This window comes from Melanerpes formicivorus, unplaced genomic scaffold (genome assembly GCF_026170545.1).
Source record: "Melanerpes formicivorus ecotype bairdi unplaced genomic scaffold, bMelFor1.0.p_v2 SCAF_31, whole genome shotgun sequence".
In the NCBI taxonomy this organism is placed as follows: Eukaryota; Metazoa; Chordata; class Aves; order Piciformes; family Picidae; genus Melanerpes; species Melanerpes formicivorus.
The window spans coordinates 4940882-4959621 of record NW_027142383.1 but is presented as its reverse complement, the minus strand read 5'-3'; the positions used below and the strand labels follow the sequence as shown (position 1 = coordinate 4959621).

General features: G+C 45.7%; 1 protein-coding gene across 3 annotated transcripts in view; it reads left to right on the top strand.

Moving 5' to 3' along the window:
• The window catches only part of SPIN1 (spindlin 1), a 271264-nt gene that overhangs the window by 142426 nt on the left and 110098 nt on the right, over positions 1-18740 (top strand). For all 3 annotated transcript variants that reach the window (XM_068155424.1, XM_068155425.1, XM_068155427.1), the window contains one exon: positions 15236-15284. In XM_068155424.1, the coding sequence (XP_068011525.1) occupies positions 15236-15284 (49 nt within the window). The remainder of the gene's footprint in view (positions 1-15235; positions 15285-18740) is intronic.

Sequence of the window (18740 nt, the reverse complement as noted above, 5' to 3'; positions counted from 1 at the left end):
TGGTATCAACAAAGGAACCAAGTGGCCCTGTTAGACCCTGCTGAGTAGTGAAAAGCACAGGATCAGAGTTATTGTCCTGGATTCTGGACCACACTTAATTGCAAAGCCTTATCAGGAAGCTGCAATTGATGATAAGTTCCAGGAAAGATCTCGCCCCAACGATATGGTTAGCAGTGACACCTTGTAAAAAGTCTGCTGGCTGCCAGGGCGTGGCTTCCGAGGCATTTGCAAGTGAATTGCCACTTAATTGAGGAGTTGCAAGGTCTGAGGTGGTGTGACTTTCAAGTCTCTGCTTGCTGACAGGGGCTGAAACTCAGAGAGCATTGTCTTAGGATGTAACTTTTTTGTTGCAATCAGAATATCATCCATAGACTTATAGATGTCACAAGTCTATGTCACAATGAGTCTGTCTAAATGGGAACAAAGACCAAGCCAGAGAATTCTGGCATGCCTTGAGGCTACCCATTGATATCGGTGGGTGGAGTCTGCCATAATGACTCAGTAGATGTAGACATTGTTGAATCCTCCAGGTGTGAGCAAATTGTAAAGAAAACAATCCTTCAAATGAATAATAATCAGGTCCCAATTTGTGGGGACTGGGAGTTGGGAGGCCAGGTTATAAGGCACCCAATCTCCTCCATGGTCGTGAATGGTGCCACATCCAGCTGGAGGCCAGTCACCAGTGGTGTCCCCCAGGGATCAGTGCTGGGCCCTGTCCTCTTCAACATATTCGTTGATGATCTGGATGAAGGGGTAGAGTCAGTCATCAGCAAGTTTGCAGATGACACAAAGTTAGGGGCAGATGTTAGTCAGTTAGAGGGTAGAAAGGCTCTGCAGAGGGACCTCGACCGACTAGACAGATGGGCAGAGTCCAATGGGATGGCTTTCAACAAGTCCAAGTGCCGAGTGCTGCACTTTGGCTATGGCAATCTCATGCAGAGCTATAGGCTGGGGTCGGAGTGGCTGGAGAGCTCCCAAACAGAGAGGGACCTGGGTGTGCTGATCGACAGCCACCTGAATATGAGCCAGCAGTGTGCCCAGGTGGCCAGGAGGGGCAATAGCATACTGGCCTGCATTAGGAATAGTGTGGCCAGCAGGAGCAGGGAGGTCATAGTGCCCCTGTACTCTGCTCTGGTTAGGCCGCACCTTGAGTACTGTGTCCAGTTCTGGGCTCCTCAGTTTAAGAAGGACATTGAAACACTTGAGTGTGTCCAGAGAAGGGCAACAAGGCTGGTGAGAGGCCTTGAACACAAGCCCTATGAGGAGAGACTGAGGGAGCTGGGATTGTTTAGCCTGGAGAAGAGGAGGCTCAGGGGTGACCTCATTGCCCTCTACAACTACCTGAAAGGTGGTTGTAGCCAGGAAGGGGTTGGCCTCTTCTCCCAGGCAACCAGCACCGGAACAAGGGGACACAGTCTCAAGCTGCGCCAGGGGAGGTTCAGACTCGAGGTGAGGAGGAAGTTCTTCACCGAGCGAGTCATTCGTCATTGGAACGGGTTGCCCAGGGAGGTGGTTGAGTCATCGACCCTGGAGGCGTTCAAGGGGAGATTGGACGTGGCACTTGGTGCCATGGTCTAGTCATGGGGTCTGTGTTGATAGGTTGGACTCGATGATCCTCGAGGTCCTTTCCAACCTAAGTGATACTGTGATACTGTGATACTGTGATGATCGCTCTCAGACCTCGTAATAAACACCATTTGCTGACATATGTGTGTCAAAAGGGATTAACAAATCTGTTGAAAACAACTGATTGATTAAAGCAGTTGTGTATCCTGACTGTAGCCCATAGGTAGCTATGGCTTGTCTAGCTTCCCTTAACATTTGTCAGTCCATCTGTGACTACACAATACCTTTCCACCAGCGCAGCGGGACAGTTTCCTGTCCCTCCCACCTCCTGATCACCCTATCGGGACTCAATTGGAACCTCCGTCGGAGTGCTATACTCTGCTGATAATGTCTGGAATGTAGGAGGCGGGGGGGGGGGGGTGTAGCGCAGCTGAAACCGCTGGGGGGAAGGGGCCGTTTCTGCCACCGCCATGGGGGGTGGCTGCTGCCGGTGTCAGTGCTGTTATCAGCGGTGTGTCGGTTGATGTCGCCTTGATTGGAGCCACCGGTACTCGCGGGGGCCATGGGGGGTCGCGGGAGGCGTCGCCAGGAGAACTACCGGAGTGTGAGGCGCCGCTGGGGTGGGCGCCGCTGGGCTGAGGGCTGCCGGGATGAGCGCTGCTGGGGTGGTGGGGGCCACCATCATGGCGGCCAGGGCTCGCAGGCGGAGTGGGAGTGCAAAAATGCCATGATCGCGAGCCTGCAAATGCTCAATTTTCTTTTCTAAGAGGAGTTGCAGGGCAGAGTCAGCACTGTGCGGCCTCCCAGTATCAGTCCTCTCATCTTCCAAGTCCAAGCTGTCGCTGGCGGTATCAGAGGAATATGTCGATGAAGGGGATCGAAAATGCCAAGCCACAGGTTTCGCCGCTTTTTTTTTTTTTTAAAGGGTTTCTCTGCTGGGTGCGGACGGCTGTGGTGGTGTCCTAATAAACATGGTGTGCTCGCCAAGATGGCGGAGGTGGCGTCTCCTTTGTCTAATTCTTAATGCGTAGCGACTTCCGTTTTGATTTCGCGCGCCTTATCAGTTAGATCGGGATTCGCTTCTGCCCCTATTGACATGGCAGGAGCAGATTTTTCCGCGCAAAAGGACGGTAATAAGAGAGCCGCGATTCATGTAGAAGGAGTAGCGGGCGATTGAAATCCTGAGGAGGATGCTGACGGTGTGGCAGACGATGTGCAGGGAGAGAGGAGGGGGGCAGAGGGTGGGGGATGCCTTCCCAGTCTCCCTTTCTCGTCTCGGTTAGAACCAAACGCCGCAGCAGCTGAATCGGGAGTAGACTGCTCTGCTTTTTTCAATTGCAATGTCCGTGACGATCCGTCACACGGTGCTACAGCAAAAAGCTTCTTTTTTAAGTATGTAGCACCTCATCCCACAGCCGGGCTGCAATTTGGTCCCATGCTTTGGAAGTAAAAGCTTATTTGCCGTGGGGATGACTCTGGGCTCAGCCCTTTTAAGTTCCCAGAATCGCCAGTAATACCTCTCACGGAGAGGATAGGTGGAGGGCATTTAGCACAGCTTCTTCTGTTTCGTGGTGTGCTTCCCCTTGCCCGTCCTCTGGTCGCTCACCGGGCCAGGGTGATATTCACTTCCTTTTTGAGCACGTACGGCTAATTTTTCCAGCACCGGGGCACTGCTATTCCGACCGGCTTTCCGTATCGCTCGGACGTACCTCTTTATGCTGAGTCGATCAGTATTGTAGGCCGTGGATCCCGAGAATCCATGTATGTTCGGGCGCCAGATATGGGCAACGGAGATTGGAATCAATACGGCTGACCAATATGATCGAGTATTGTTCCTTTATTGTTCCAGTGTTGCAGGCCTATGGTGCAGGCCTGTGGTGCAGGCTTATGGAGCAGGCCTGTAGTGCGAGTATAGCACAGTAAAGTAAAGTGTAGAAGAAGAAGAGACAGGAAAGGCAGAAGTGCATAGCAAGGGGACTTCTACAACTTATATAAACTTGGAGTGCCTTGTTGGCATGGCTTCATTGGTTCCCATCGCACTATTACAGATTATTGGTCCAACTACTAATGACACAACGAGGTTGTTGATGCAGGTGCATGTCCTGTTGTCCCAAGATAACTTTCCATGTTTATAGCTACCAGTGCCTTGTTTTAGTTACATGCTGCAGGCACAGCACTGTTTTGCTACACTGCTAGCTGGCTCTGCATTTATGGTGAGCATGGCCTGCCACCATGTCAGGCTCTAGGCCTGCACTGCCAGATTGCTCACACTACTCGTCGCTGTCATTGCCACATGGTTTCTGTTTAAGGTCCTGGTCACACTTTCCAGGTAATACAAGATGTTATAAAATGGGCCACACAAGAAAATGTCTAAGTTTCTTGTGAGAACTGTTTTACTAAAAAAGATAGAAGCGACGCGCTGAGCTGCAGAGACTCACCCCCCCCCCCCCAGATACCTCCACTCTCTGCCAAAAAGCCCCTAACAATTACTATCTTTTCTTTATATAGCTACATCATCTACATATGCATGCTTATGCTTAATAGAAGGCAGGGATATGATAATAAGTTCTAGCAACTTCTTGGGCTTCTTGAGCACACATCTTCTTTGTGGTAGGGGTCGCAGCTGAGGCAGGGGAGGTCTTTCTCCTGTATCCTTTGAAGAACCACATCTTCTCACACAAGTACAGGCACAGCTGTGTCCAGGCCTTCCTTATCTAAGATAAACATTCCATGGCTCTGGGAAGATTCGTATAAGGCTCCTCATTAAAGTCAAAACAGTCTGAATATTTACCCTCTGTTCTCAAAACAAACCAACCGTCCAGCCTTGGTACAAGATTCCCTGAAATTGCATTCTGTAACACAAATCACAAACCAGTATTGCATTTATAACAGAGAGAGTGGTGAAGTTCAGTGTATTCCCCAAAGAAATCTAACATTAGCTGAGAGAGTTTAATTTCAGAGTATTGTACAGGTACAACATCGTGCCCAAAGGAAGAATCAATGAGGAATCTACAGTGCATGAACCCTGAGAGCCCTGAGTCACCTGGGAGACCCTGTCCTTTTCTTTGCTTCAACTGTGAAGAGACAATCTGTTTTCTTATTTCCTCTTTTTGAACTTTTAAATAATCTACAACTGGAATAGCCAGAATGGAAGATAAATTGAAAATACAGACTTTTTGTACTCATTATTGCAAATATTGTTTTAGATTAGATGGATAGTATTGGCAACCAATGGAATTGTTTAGAAGCAGTGGATTGTAGTAGTTTTAGGCTGTATCTTTAAAATTTTCCACAGATCTTGAACAGAAAATGGTTGAATGCAAATAAATCACTATTGGGTGTAAAAAGAAAAATAATGATAAGTTCTGAACAATCCCATTGGACAGATATCTACCATAAAAATTAGTTTGCTAAACAATCTTTCTCTTTTGGATTCCTCTCTCTGGAAGACACTATGTTGCTTCTGTTTGACCTTGGCTGTGTTCTTTGATTTGTCTGAGTATCCTAACAAAATCACTCCCTGCTCTTTTGACTTGTCCCTTTCTATCCAGGGGGATTAGGAGGCAGGGCAGGGAGTGGAAAGCTAATAGCATCTCCCCTGGTTTTGGGCCAGGGGGGTTCTTGCACTGTTTATAAATTGCAAATACCTGTCTATAGTTACCCAGGTCTTCGTTCTTGCCCTTTTTGAAGACTGGAATGACATTTGCTTTCCTACAGTCCTCAGGCGCGTCTCCTGTTCCCCACAACTAGTTCTGACTTCTGCCAGCTCCTTCAGCACCTGTGGGTTCATACCACCAGAGCCCATGGATATATGGATGTCCAGGTTGCCCAGGTGTTCCCTAACCCAGTCCTTGTCAACCAAGGGAGACTCCTCCTTTATCCTGACTTTCTCAGGGTCCTCAGGTGTCTGTTTCCTGAGGGCAGTTGCCAGCAGTATAGTCAGAGACAAAGGCAGCATTCAGCAGCTTGGCCTTTATATCTGTTACGAATAAGGGAGAATAAGGCGAGAAATGCCTATTTACTTATACATTTGGCTCTGTCTCCTTCGTAATATGATTCAAAGTTTATAGAGGTTTGCAGTTCAGTTTGGGGCTATCGTCACAATAGAATCATAGAATCATAGAATCAATAAGGTTGGAAAAGACCTCAGAGATCATCAAGTCCAACCTGTTACCCAAGACCTCATAACTACTAAACCATGGCACCAAGTGCCATGTCCAATCTCCTCTTGAACACCTCCAGGGATGGTGACTCCACCACCTCCCTGGGCAGCCCATTCCAATGGCTAACAACTCTCTCTGTGAAGAACTTTATCCTCACCTCGAGCCTGAACTTCCCCTGTCACAGTTTGAGACTGTGTCCTCTTGTTCTGGTGCTGGTTGCCTGGGAGAAAAGACCAACCCCTTCCTGGCTACAACCTCCTTTCAGGTAGTTGTAGACAGCAATAAGGTCTCCCTTGAGCCTCCTCTTCTCCAGGCTAAACAATCCCAGCTCCCTCAGCCTCTCCTCATAGGGCTTGTGCTCGAGGCCTCTCACCAGCCTCATTGCCCTTCTCTGGACACATTCAAGAGTCTCAATGTCCTTCTTAAACTGAGGGGCCCAGAATTGGACACAGTACTCAAGGTGTGGCCAAACCAGTGCTGAGTACAGGGGCAGAATTACTTCCCTGCTCCTTCTGGCCACACTATTTCTGATGCAGGCCAGGATGCCATTGGCCTTCTTGGCCACATGGGCACACTGCAGGCTCATGTTTAGGTGGCTGTCAATCAGCACCCCCAGGTCCCTCTCTTTTTGGGAGCTCTCCAGCTACTCCGACCCCAACCTGTAGCTCTGCATGGGGTTGCGGTGGCCAAAGTGCAGCATGCAGCACTTGGACTTGTTGAATGTCATGTTGGACTCTGCCCATCTGTCCAACCTGTCAAGGTCCCTCTGCAGAGCCCTTCTACCCTCTAACCGACCAACACCTGCTCCCAACTTGGTATCATGTGCAAATTTACTGATGACTGACTCAATCCCCTTGTCCAGACCATCAATAAAAATATTGAACAGGATGGGGCCCAGCACTGATCCCTGGGGGACACCACTAGTGACTGACTGCCAGCTGAATGTGGCACCATTCACCACCACTCTCTGGGTCCAGCTCCTCCAGTCAGTTCCTAACTCAGCGCAGAGTACACCTGTCCAAGCCGTGGACTGCCAGCTTTGTCAGGAGTTTGCTATGGGGGATGGTGTCAAAGGCCTTGCTGAAGTCCAGGTAGATTACATCCACAGCCTTCCCTACATCCACCACTTGGGTCACGAGATGATAGATGGAGATCAGGTTCCTCAGGCAGGACCTGCCCTTCCTGCATTCATGCTGGCTGGGCCTGATCCCTTGTCCATCCTGTAGGTGCTGTGTGATTGCACTCAAGATGACCTGTTCCATAATCTTGCCTGGCACTGAGGTCAGGCTGACAGGCCTATAATTCCCTGGCTCCTCTGTGGTGGGTTAAATTTTCCCATTCACATTAACTAAGCATGACCAGCTCTGTTTGAAGCAAATGAAGGCTGTATTTACAAAGCAAATACTACACTATAAAATGGAATGCAATGAAAATGTACAAAATATACAGTATTTACAATATTATACAGGTATTTACAACCAGAAAATAGCACAGAAACCGCCCTGGTCAAAACAACCAGGAAAGCTGCTCTGCTGCCCCCCCCAAACCTCCTTCAGGGCCTTCTTGTGGATGAGCATCACATTGGCCAGCTTCAATGACATTCATGCTATGTAGAATCTCATTACTCTCAATTATTATTCTGTTATTATTGTTAACATTTTTGAAGTCACATAATTGCTTGAGACCAAACCATTCGTGACCTCAAAACACTTGATACTTTTCACTGGGAAGAGTTATGTGAACCTATTGCCCTTGAAATTGTTGGGAAATTAAAAAATTTCTTTCTTTGAATTGGGCACTTGACAGGGAATGACTAATGCTCAACCTCTGGAGGTGAGTTCTATTAGGTGTGAAGGATAGGTAACCCATCGAGGAAGATATTATGGATGTCCCAGAAAGTGGACCACCATGGAGAAAGGTATCCAGTACTTGAGGGAACTAGCTGTGCTTGAAATGCCCTATAATGATACAAATGGCAATCTGCTGCCTACAGACCATGATGAAATTGCATGTACACCTACATGTGGAGGAGGTTTCTACAAAGTGCAACACCATCATATGCTAACTCATTGGCAATATTAACCTGCCACGGATAAATGGTGGATGAAAAGGCTAGCATGCTCTGGCACTATGAAGGAAGTCTCTCTTCTCATATATGGGCCTCTGTTTCAGCTGTGGAGGAACTGTCCCGGGAGGTCCATCAACTCAAAGAGAACATGTCTTATTCCCCACCTATACAGCCCTGTATTTCAGATATTAGGAGCAGACACTTTGCTGTCCAAGAGACAGAATCTGGGAGGTATACAGCACTTCAGTCCTAGCTGCACAAGTCTGTGAATTACATAGAAAATCTTCCCAGAAGAACACTGCCCCAGTTTCTGTTGGGTGCAGGACCAATGCGGAGAGAATACACACAGACATGCAGGAGATTCTGCATCAACAGCCTCTAGCATTGTAATGAATACAGGCCATGGCTTAAGTACCTTCTTTCTCTGCCTTCACAGTTTGTTCCCATTGCAGTTTCCCAGAGCCCACAATAGCCCCTGCATTGTCTTATCTTCACAGCTGCTCTTTCCTTTGGGGGTATTTACCTTTCAAGTCAAGGGGAGGATGCCAGGACTTTGCTCAAGGCCAAGGCCTCATTAACAGAAGGTTGCCCACAGCTTGCAATACATAACAAATTTCCAGTGGAAATTTTCCCAAAAACTGCAGACAAATTGATACTGCATCTGATCCTCTTGAAGGGACCTCCAAAGCATTCTTACAATATACAAGTGATTCCGATCAGGATTAGAGGGGCCCTGTCTCCAACCAGGTACAGGAGAGGAACAATAGAGTCTGTTGGACTCTGTGGATACAGTTGGCCTGGCATCTGGTGGAACCCTTCTTTATTTCTGGCATGAAAGGGGGATTCCAACAGCTGAGTGTATTGGAGGCTGAAAGTGAGCCTAACCAGGAATGAATGGCACAAAGATAGCATTGTGACTGTTCAGAGGCCCTGTGTTTCCTTGGTATATATTATTTTAGCAGAGAATATTTCAAAGATGCAAAATGATACAGATGGGCCTTTGGTATAGCTTCCTTATGGACAGAGGTAAAAGGTTGTTAATTTTGCTTGGTCTGTCAGAGGACCCTTCCGTGGTAGGGCTGTTAGATGTTGAAGATCAATATGTGCCAATTGCTACTACAATGGTGCAATGGCAGCAACATTAGAATAAACTTAGAATGAACTTAGAATAAACCAAACCAGGTTGGAAGAGACCTTCAAGATCATCCCGTCCAACCCATCAACCAATCCAACCCACCTAAGCAACTAACCCATGGCATCAAGCACCCCATCAAGTCTCCTCCTGAACACCTCCAATGACAGCGATTCCACCACCTCCTTGGGCAGCCCATTCCAATGGGCAATCACTCTTTCTGTATAGAACTTCTTCCTAACATCCAACCTGAACCTCCCCTAGCGCAGCCTGAGACTGTGCCCTCTTGTTCTGGATATTGACTGCCTGGGAGAAGAGACCATCATCCGCCTGTCTACAACCTCCCTTCAGGTAGTTGTAGAGAGTGATAAGGTCACCCCTGAGTCTCCTCTTCTCCAGGCTGAGCACTCCCAGCTCCCTCAGTCTTTCCTCATAGGGCTTGTGTTCCAAACCCCTCACCAACTCCATTGCCCTTCTCTGGACTCGTTCCAGCAAGTCAACATCCTTCCTAAACTGAGGGGCCCAGAATTGGACACAGGACTCGAGGTGCGGCCTAACCAATGCAGTGGACAGGGGCAGAATGACCTCCCTGCTCCTGCTGGCCACACTGTTCCTGATGCAGGCCAGGATGCCATTGGCCCTCTTGGCTGCCTGGGCACACTGCAGGCTCATGTTCAGCCTACCATCGACCAGTACCCCCAGGTCCCTCTCTGCCTGGCTGCTCTCCAGCCACTCTGACCCCAGCCTGTAGCTCTGCATGGGGTTGTTGTGTCTGATGTGCAGAACCCGGCACTTGGATGTGTTAAATCTCAGGCCGTTGGACTCTGCCCATCTGTCCAGCCTGTTGAGGTCCCTCTGTAGAGCCTCTCTACACTCCAGCAGATCAACTCCTGCCCCCAGCTTGGTGTTGTCAGCAAATTTACTGATGATGGACTCAATGCCCTCATCCAGATCATCAATAAAGATGCTAAAGAGCATGGGGCCCAGCACTGATCCCTGGGGCACACCACTAGTGACAGGCCGCCAGCTGGATGTGGCACCATTCACCACCACTCTCTGGGCTCGGCCATCCAGCCAGTTCCTAACCCATCGCAGTGTGCTCCCGTCCAAGCCATGGGCTGACAGCTTGCCCAGGAGTTTGCTATGGGGAACGGTGTCAAAGGCCTTGCTGAGGTCCAGGTAGACTACATCCACAGGCCTCCCCACATCCACCAGGTGGGTCACCTGATCATAGAAGGAGATCAGGTTGGTCAGGTAGGACCTGTCCTTCCTAAATCCATGCTGGCTAGGCCTGATCCCTTGGCCATCCTGTAAGTGCTGTGTGATTGCACTCAAGATGACCTGTTCCATAATCTTGCCTGGCACTGAGGTCAGGCTGACAGGCCTATAATTCCCTGGCTCATCCAACCGGCCCTTCTTGTGGATGGGCACAACGTTGGCCAGCTTCCAGTCCTCTGGGACCTCTCCAGTGAGCCAGGACTGCTGGAAAATGATGGATAGTGGCTTGGCCAGCTCATCAGCCAGCTCTCTCAGCACCCTAGGATGGATCCCATCCGGTCCCATGGACTTGTGGAGATCAAAGTGGCTAAGCAGTTCTCTATTTAGAATAAACCAGCATTTTAGAATAAACCTTTATTTAGAATAAACCAAACCAGGTTGGAAGAGACCTTCAAGATCATCGCATCCAACCCATCAACCAATGTTCAACTACCCCATTCTGGAATAGAGGAAAACTATGCTGCTCCCTGGCTCCTTCTGCCAGCTCTGTAGGCCAGCTGTCAGGAAGACGTTCTGTCCTTCTAGTAAAAATTGAGGCAAAGAAGGTGTTAAGTATCTCTGCCTTTTCCTCATCCTTTGTTACAACATTTCCTTCCATGTCAACCAAGGAGTGGAGGTTGTCCTTGCCCTTCCTCTTGCTATTAATATATTTATAGAAGGACTTTTTGTTGTTCTTCACAGTAGAGGCCAGTTTAAGCTCCAAATGTGCTTTTGCCTCCCTAATTTTCTTCCTACATGATTTGGCAACATCCTTCAACATTCCGTGGGTTGCCTCCCCTCTCTTCCAAAGGTGATACACCCTCTTTTTTTCCCTTTGTTCTATTAAAAGTTCATTAACCATCCAGGCTGTCCGTCTGCCCCGGCGGCTCATCTTCCGGCACACTGGCACAGCCTGTCCCTGAGCCTTCAACAATTCTTCCTTGACGTAGGACCAGCTCACCTGGACGTCTTTATTATTAAGGGCTTTATCCCAAGGAACCCTCTGAATTAGTTCCTTGAGTAACCCGAAGTCTGCCCTCCGGAAGTCCATAGTGGAGGTCTTCTTGCTGCCCCTCTTAGCTTGACCAAAACCCAAAAATTCAATTATCTCATGGTCACTGGACCCCAAACACCCTCTGACCACCACATCACCCACCAGCCCTTCCCTGTTGGTGAAGAGGAGGTCAAGCATAGCCTTACCCCTGGTAGGCTCACGCAGCACATGGGATAAGAAGCTGTCCTCCATGCACTCTAAGAACCTCCTAGACTGTCTCCTCTCTGCTGTGTTGAGATCCCAGCAGATGTCAGGCAGGTTGAAGTTGCCTATGAGAACAAGGTCAGGCGATCTTGAGACAGCCTTAAGCTGCCTGTAGAATGACTCATCAACATCGTCATCCTGTTTGGATGGTCTATAACAGACTCCAACCAGGATGGCTGCCCTGTTGGCCTTCCCTCTAATTCTTACCCACAAGCATTCAACCCGATCGTCCCTAATCTCCAGCTCAATGGCATCTAGTGCCTTCCTGATGTACGGGGCCGCCCCTCCACCCCTTCTTCCTTGCCTGTCCCTCCTGAAGAGTTTGTAACCGTCAATTGCAGCGCTCCAGTCATGTGAGTCGTCCCACCACATCTCTGTGATGGCAACTACATCAGAACTTTCCTGCTGCAACAAGGCTTCCAGCTCCTCTTGTTTGTTACCCATGCTTCATGCATTAGTGTACATGCACTGCAGCTGGACTGCTGGTTTCTCCTCCGAGTCTAGCTTATCGCCCCCAGACTCTTGCCTGAGGGGACTAATTTCAGCCCCTTCCCCCTTCGAAACTAGTTTAAAGCCCTGTCGATGAGACCTGCCAATTCCCTTCCCCGGATCTTTTTACCTTTGGGGGACAGGCCCTTCTCATATACTGCGACCTTTCCCCTTCTCTGGGACGGATGTACTCCACCTGTTGCCAGCTGGCCTGGTGCAGTAGAAAGTTTCCCAAGATCAAAAACCCGAAAATTCTTGCACCAGTCAGGATTCCCTGAGTCCTACTCATGAGCTGATTTGACAGCTGGAGAGCTGAAAGGTTATCAGTAAAAATCACTCTGACTGAAAAAGAGATACCAGCAGCATACAAGGGAGCTTGATCTGCCTTGGAGCAGGTCAGTACTGAAGCACAGCTCCTCCTGGCACCCTGACTGCTGGGATGTTCAAAGGAAGGGTCTCCTTCACCCATCATGCAACTGATGCCATGTGGACTGAGTGAATCTCATTGATAACACAACAGGATTGAATAGGGATCCCTAACCACCCAGGAATCTTACAAGTCATCACAAACTGTCCAGAAGGCAGAGATTTAGGGTGCTTGGTTGCATGGTTTAGTTGATTAGATGGGTTGGATTAGTTGATAGGTTGGACGCAATGATCTTGAAGGTCTCTTCCAACATGGTCTATTCTATTCTATTCTATTCTATTCTATTCTATTCTATTCTATTCTGGAATGTCACCAGACATGGAGTTGTATGGAGGCCCCACCATACAACAAATTGGCAAATAACAAGAAGCAATATGTCCTGTTCACTGATGGGTCCTGTTGCATTGTGGGAAAACTCTGAAGGTGGAAGGCTGCTGTGTGTAGTCTTACATAATGGGTTGCAGAAACTGCTAAGGGAGAAGGTGAATCAAGACAGTTTGCAGCAATGAAAGCCACCCAACTAGCTTTAAATATTGTTAAGGAGAAAGGTGGCCAGGCTCATGCTCTGTTGGAGTGGCTACAGCAATGGAAGCAAAGCAACTGGCAGCACAGAGGTAAACCTATCTGGGCTTCTGAATTATGTCAAGATATTGCTGCTCAGTTAGAGACACTTTGCTCTGGTGAGACCTCACCTGAACTACTGCATACAGCTCTGGAGCCCTCAATATAGGAAGGACATAGACTTGATCAGCAGGTCCAGAGGAGGGCCATGAAAATGATCAGAGGGTTGGAACATCTCTGCTACGAAGACAGGCTGAGGGAGCTGGGGTTGTTCAGCCTGGAGAAGAGAAGGCTCTGGGGAGACCTAATAACGACCTTCCTGTACCTGAAGGAGGCCTACAAGAAGGATGGAGAGAGACTTCTTACAAAGGCCTGTAGTGATAGGACAAGGGGCAATGGCTTCAAACTAGAGAAGAGTAGATTTAGATTGGATGTTAGGAACAAGTTCTTTACCACGAGGATAGTGGAACACTGGAACAGATTGCCTACAGAGGTAGTTGAGGCCCCATTACTGGAGATATTCAAGGTGAGGCTTGACAGGGCTTTGGGCAGCCTGATCTAGTTGAGGATGCCCCTACTTGCTGCATGATTCTATGATCTTCCCTCTGTCTACCTGTAGAGTTCCTTTTGGTTTGGAAGGCTAAATGAATTGCATGATGTAAGAGACAGTGTCTGAGCAGAGGACAGAAAACAAGTTTTGTGCTTAAACACCTTGCTGAATATGTGGGTGTTTTTTCTATAGCATTTTTACTGCTTGAGCTGATTTAGGTAAATCTTACTTTATCTCATCAACCAGTAATGGAAAACACAAAATCTGTGTGTTCATGTTCTTTTACTCTGTGAGAACGGATTTTTTTTTTTTTTTAAGAAGTGTGTTTGTTAACTTTTTTCCTCATAGAACTAAGGAGTGGCTAATGATATGAGAATGTTTTGTGGTTGCAGTCAAGTCTTATGGATTTTTATTCAGACGTTTTAAGCTATATTTTATTTTAATTTCTAGATGATAGTTCTTGTAAACATGTTCAAAGGGAAGTTCTATATACTTGGTCTTTTAATAGTCAAAAATTGCAAATAAAATCTTTACTATAGCTATTTGCCTAGGGGACCTCATTTTTGAAAACTAAAATTCCATCTGCTGTTAAAACTGGAAGTGCATCCTTACATGAATTCAGTACAAGTATATAGTCTTATTTTAGTTCTGTAATTTCTGTCACTCAATATATGTCCTCTTTATTTCTCCATCTGAAAATCCAAAGGTTAAATTATTTATGAGAACTTTTAAGGTTAATTGCACTTTCAGTGTGTGACACTACTGCTGTTATGAATAGTAATTTTCAAAATACATATGCCAAATGTATGCTTGGAACATGCACATAATGTAAAATAATTTGTTTGAATCTATAGAGAAACCTCAGTTAAGTATTTGTATTTCTCTGTTAGTGCAAATCTTAAACATCCATAGATTAAATTCTGAATAGGCTTCTACAGATACATGAGGGAGTTGTTTATTGATAACATGCATATGTCCAATACTCTCTGACAGGGTTCCTTTAGGTATTCCATATGTAGAGGGTTTAATGTTTAATACTAAGTTGATTTTTTAAAAGTTATTTGACATTACACAGGGCTTTGATTTAGCAGAATGATACGGCAATTTACTTAAATCACAGTACAAGTTACATTTAGCATAGTATAGCAGTTACAATATACAGTTGAATTACAATACAAATGCGATTCTCATTATTAGTCTCCATCACAATGCTGGGCATGTCCAGTCATTGAGAAGGAATATGCAAGTTGAAAACAGCTCAGGCGTGTTTCTCTCTTCAAAGTTCTTTCTGTTAGTTGTACAGTTTTTATACTGTATATGCCATATTAAGTCTTTATACTCAGTTTTGGCTCTATACTGAGATTTTATACTCAAATTTGGCCCAGCCGTGTCTATATCCACTCATTTTGTCCTCACTAACTAAGGAAGATATATATTTGCTGCTTATTGTTATCAACTCAAGGGCAGTTACACAGCTATTTGATGGCTGTTGTAACCATTTATCTAGAACAAAGACTACATCCTGTCTCCTTTGTGTTAAGTTCAGCTTTTTGTAACAGTTGTCATCAGTCACTATCCTTCTTCACTTAGCTTCATTCGTACATAGTCTTTGCCCGTCTCCTCAGAGCCTCCATTGTAGGAGATCATTGGTCAATCATGTTTACATTTTTTTTTACTCGAAAAAGAGAAGTTTTCTGTAAGATAGCTTTTTGACATTGTGTATAAACACTTTATTGTTCAATAATTCCATCATTTATATTGTAGGTCATGCAGGAGTCTCTGCAAGCATGATGAAGAAAAGAACTTCCCACAAGTAAGTTTATAATATCTTTCCGATAGTTTTCAATAACTGAAAATACCATTCCAGAAATGTATCTGTATTGTTCCAGTTCTTTTGTTCTTGAAAATCATGGGGAGTAGTATTCAGTATATGTGTGTAGAGTCAGACTGTAATTCTTTTGGGAGGACAGTGAAGAGAATGCACCATTGGTAAAGTTCTAAACATCATTTTTAATGTTCCTCTGATTGAAATTATCTTGTCAGTACAATTCTGTAATTTATATTTCAGAGACAAGAGATTGTAAGCCAAAAAATCGGGCACATGTACTCTAGAATTTATTACAACTTTAGTTGTTTTAAGGATTTTCACCTTTTTTTTTAATTTTATTTTTAATAAAAACCATACTGAAGTACTTCTATAAGGCAGCTACTATTTGTGTGAAGGGTACTTACTTATCCTTTACATTCATAGCATGTATTTTTATCTCTACTGAATTTTTAAATAGTAGCAGCTAAATGCTGCTATGAGTAAACGTGAGTAGATAGAAGTAATAGCTTAGACATGGTTGACCTTAGTGTCTAACAGCTAGATGTTGCATCTGGCTGCATCTCTGGTGGGTGAACACTAAAATAAGCTAAATGGTAAAATAATCTTTTCGGTATGAAGTTCTACCATTATGATATACAACATGCATCAATCCAAAGCAATTTGTCTGGCAGAGATATCTTCTGTGATTAACATTTGAATTAGTATTACCTATTTCCCAAACACAACACCTGATGCAAAGCTACTCTAATACCTTCTACCAACTATTTGCTATTCAGTCTTGTCTATCTCCTTACAAGGCAAAGATAAGCATTTATTTGTCTAGAGACAGGTAGAGTTAAAATTTAATTTCTCTTGTTCTTTTTCAACCGCTCAGAAAAAGGAGTGTATGATGGGAAGACTGTCAGAGGTGGGTTGCCTTTTGTACTTGAGGGTGGCTAGATTTTTCTGTATCATGTTGGTATACACTTATTTAAATATCTAAATAGGTTGTATATTTTTTAGCATAAAGATTTTATGGGGCATATTAAGTCATGATGCTAAGTTACATGTTTTTCAGGCATTTAACTTAAGTGCTCAACTCAGTTCTATGTTAATTTAGCCTAGCTTAATTCATCGAATCATAGAATGGTTTGGCTTGGAAGGTTGCTGTGGTGGGTTTAAAATTCCCCCTAACGTCAAATTTGCCAGCCCAGCCTAGTTGGAAGCAAATGAAGCTGTATTTACAAGCAAAACTACAATCTACAATGAAATGCAATGAATATGTACAAAATATATAGTAGTTGAAAAGATGGTGTTGGGTGATAGGCTGGACTTGATATCTCAAAAGTCTTTTTCAAACTGGTTAATTCTATTCTATTCTATTCACAATATTTACAGGTATTTACAATTAATAAACAGCACAAGAACCCTCCTGGCCAAAAAACAGGGGAGCTGCAACACCTTCTCCCCTCCCCTGCCCCCTCCTTATCCCCCTGTACACAAAAGGGACAAGAGAAAGAGCAGAGTTGTTGTTAATACCAGTCACAACAAAGCAATGTAGTCAAGGTCAGTAAAGCTAGGAGAAGCATCAGCCAGAGCCAAAGAAGCAAAAAAAGAGAAAGATTGTTTACTAGCTTAAGTCCATTATCTCTTCAATGGATCATTTAGAACTTATATTTTCCTTTTTACACCCAATAGTAAATAGAAAAATAATTTATTGTCAATTAAAATAGATTCAGATGGTAATAAACAGGAAGAGAAACATTAAAATAACACCTTTCCTCCCTCGTTCCCATGCTCAACTTCACTCCAGACTCCTCTAACACCCACTACCTCCAGAGTGGTGCATGGGAGTTTACAGTCCATACATAATGGTTGCTCTCTGTTGCTCCTTCCCTCTTGTACTTACTTTCCTCCTGATCTAGTGTGAGTTCTCTAAAGGTAACAGTTCCTGTCAGGAAAATATGTTCCAGCATGAATGCTTCCAGGGGAGACAATCCTGTCAGAAAAACTGCACTGGAATGGGTTCTCTGTGCACCATGGTTCCTTCAGGAAATATCTAACTATTATTCCAGTATGGGTCTAACACAGACTGCAGTGTGGATATCTCCTCTAGCACTATGGAATACAGAATCACAGAATGATAGGGGTTGGAAGGGACCTCTCGAGATCATCTAGTCTAACCCCCCTGCCACAGCAGGTTCACCTAGAGCAGGTTGCACAAGATGGCATCTACATGAGTTTTGAATGCCTCCAGAGATGGAGACTCCACCACTTCTCTGGTGGAGTACACCCTTTAAGTATTGATAAGATCCCCCCTCAGTCTTCTCTAGGCTAAAAAGCCCCAAGTCCCTCAGCCTTTCTTCATAAGAGAGATGTTCTAGTCCCCTAATCATCTTTTTAGCTCTTTGCTGTATCCTCTCAAGCAGTTCTCTGTGCTTCTTGAACTGGGGACCCCACAATTGGACACAGTACTCTAGATGAGGCCTCACCAGGGCAGATTAGAGGGGGAGGAGAACCTCCGTTGACCTGATGACCACACTCTTCTTGATGCGCTGCAGGATGCCATTGGCCTCCTTGGCTACAAGGGCACATTACTGGCTCATGCTCATCCTGTTATCCACCAGGACTCCCAAGCCTTTTTCCACAGAGCTATTTTCCAGCAAGTCAGCCCCTAACTTGTACTGATCCATGGGGTTATTCCTCCCCAGGTGCAGGACTCTACACCTGCCCTTGTTGAACTTGTTGAATATATTGCACAGGGCTGGACCAAGTACTGACCCTTGGGGAACACCACTTGTTACAGACCTACAACTAGACTCTGTGCTACTGACCACAACCCTCTGAACTCTACCTTTCAGCCAGTTTTTGATCCACCCCACACTTCATAAGCTTGCCTATGAGGAATCTGTGGGAGACAGTGTCGAAAGCCTTGATGAAGTCAAGGTAGACAATGTCCATTGCCTTCCCTTCATATTTCCATTCAGTCATTCCCTTGTAAAAAGCTACCAGATTAGTCAGACATGATTTCCCCTTGGTGAATTCAAGGTGACTACTTCATTTCCTCCACATTTTTTGAGATGATGACTAGAATAAGCTGTTCTATCATCTTTCCAGGGATGGAGGTGAGGCTGACAGACCTGTAGTTTCCTGGGTCTTCCTTCTTGCCCTTTTTGAAGACTGGAGTGACACTGGCTTTCCTCCAGTCCTCAGGTACCTTGCCTGTTTTCCAGGACCTTTCAAGATTGACGGGGAGCAGCCCAGCACTAGAAAGATACTCTGGGGAGAATTAACTCCAGCTCAGCCAAACCAAATACACACCGGAGCCTCTTTAGTGATACCTAAGGAGTAAGGAGAGGCAAACTGACACTGAAATGTCTGGAATGTTTGTCATTTTATTAATTACAAGTTTGTGCAGATCGCTTTGATCATACGGTGGTTCTTAAAGCAGGCAAACTAGTA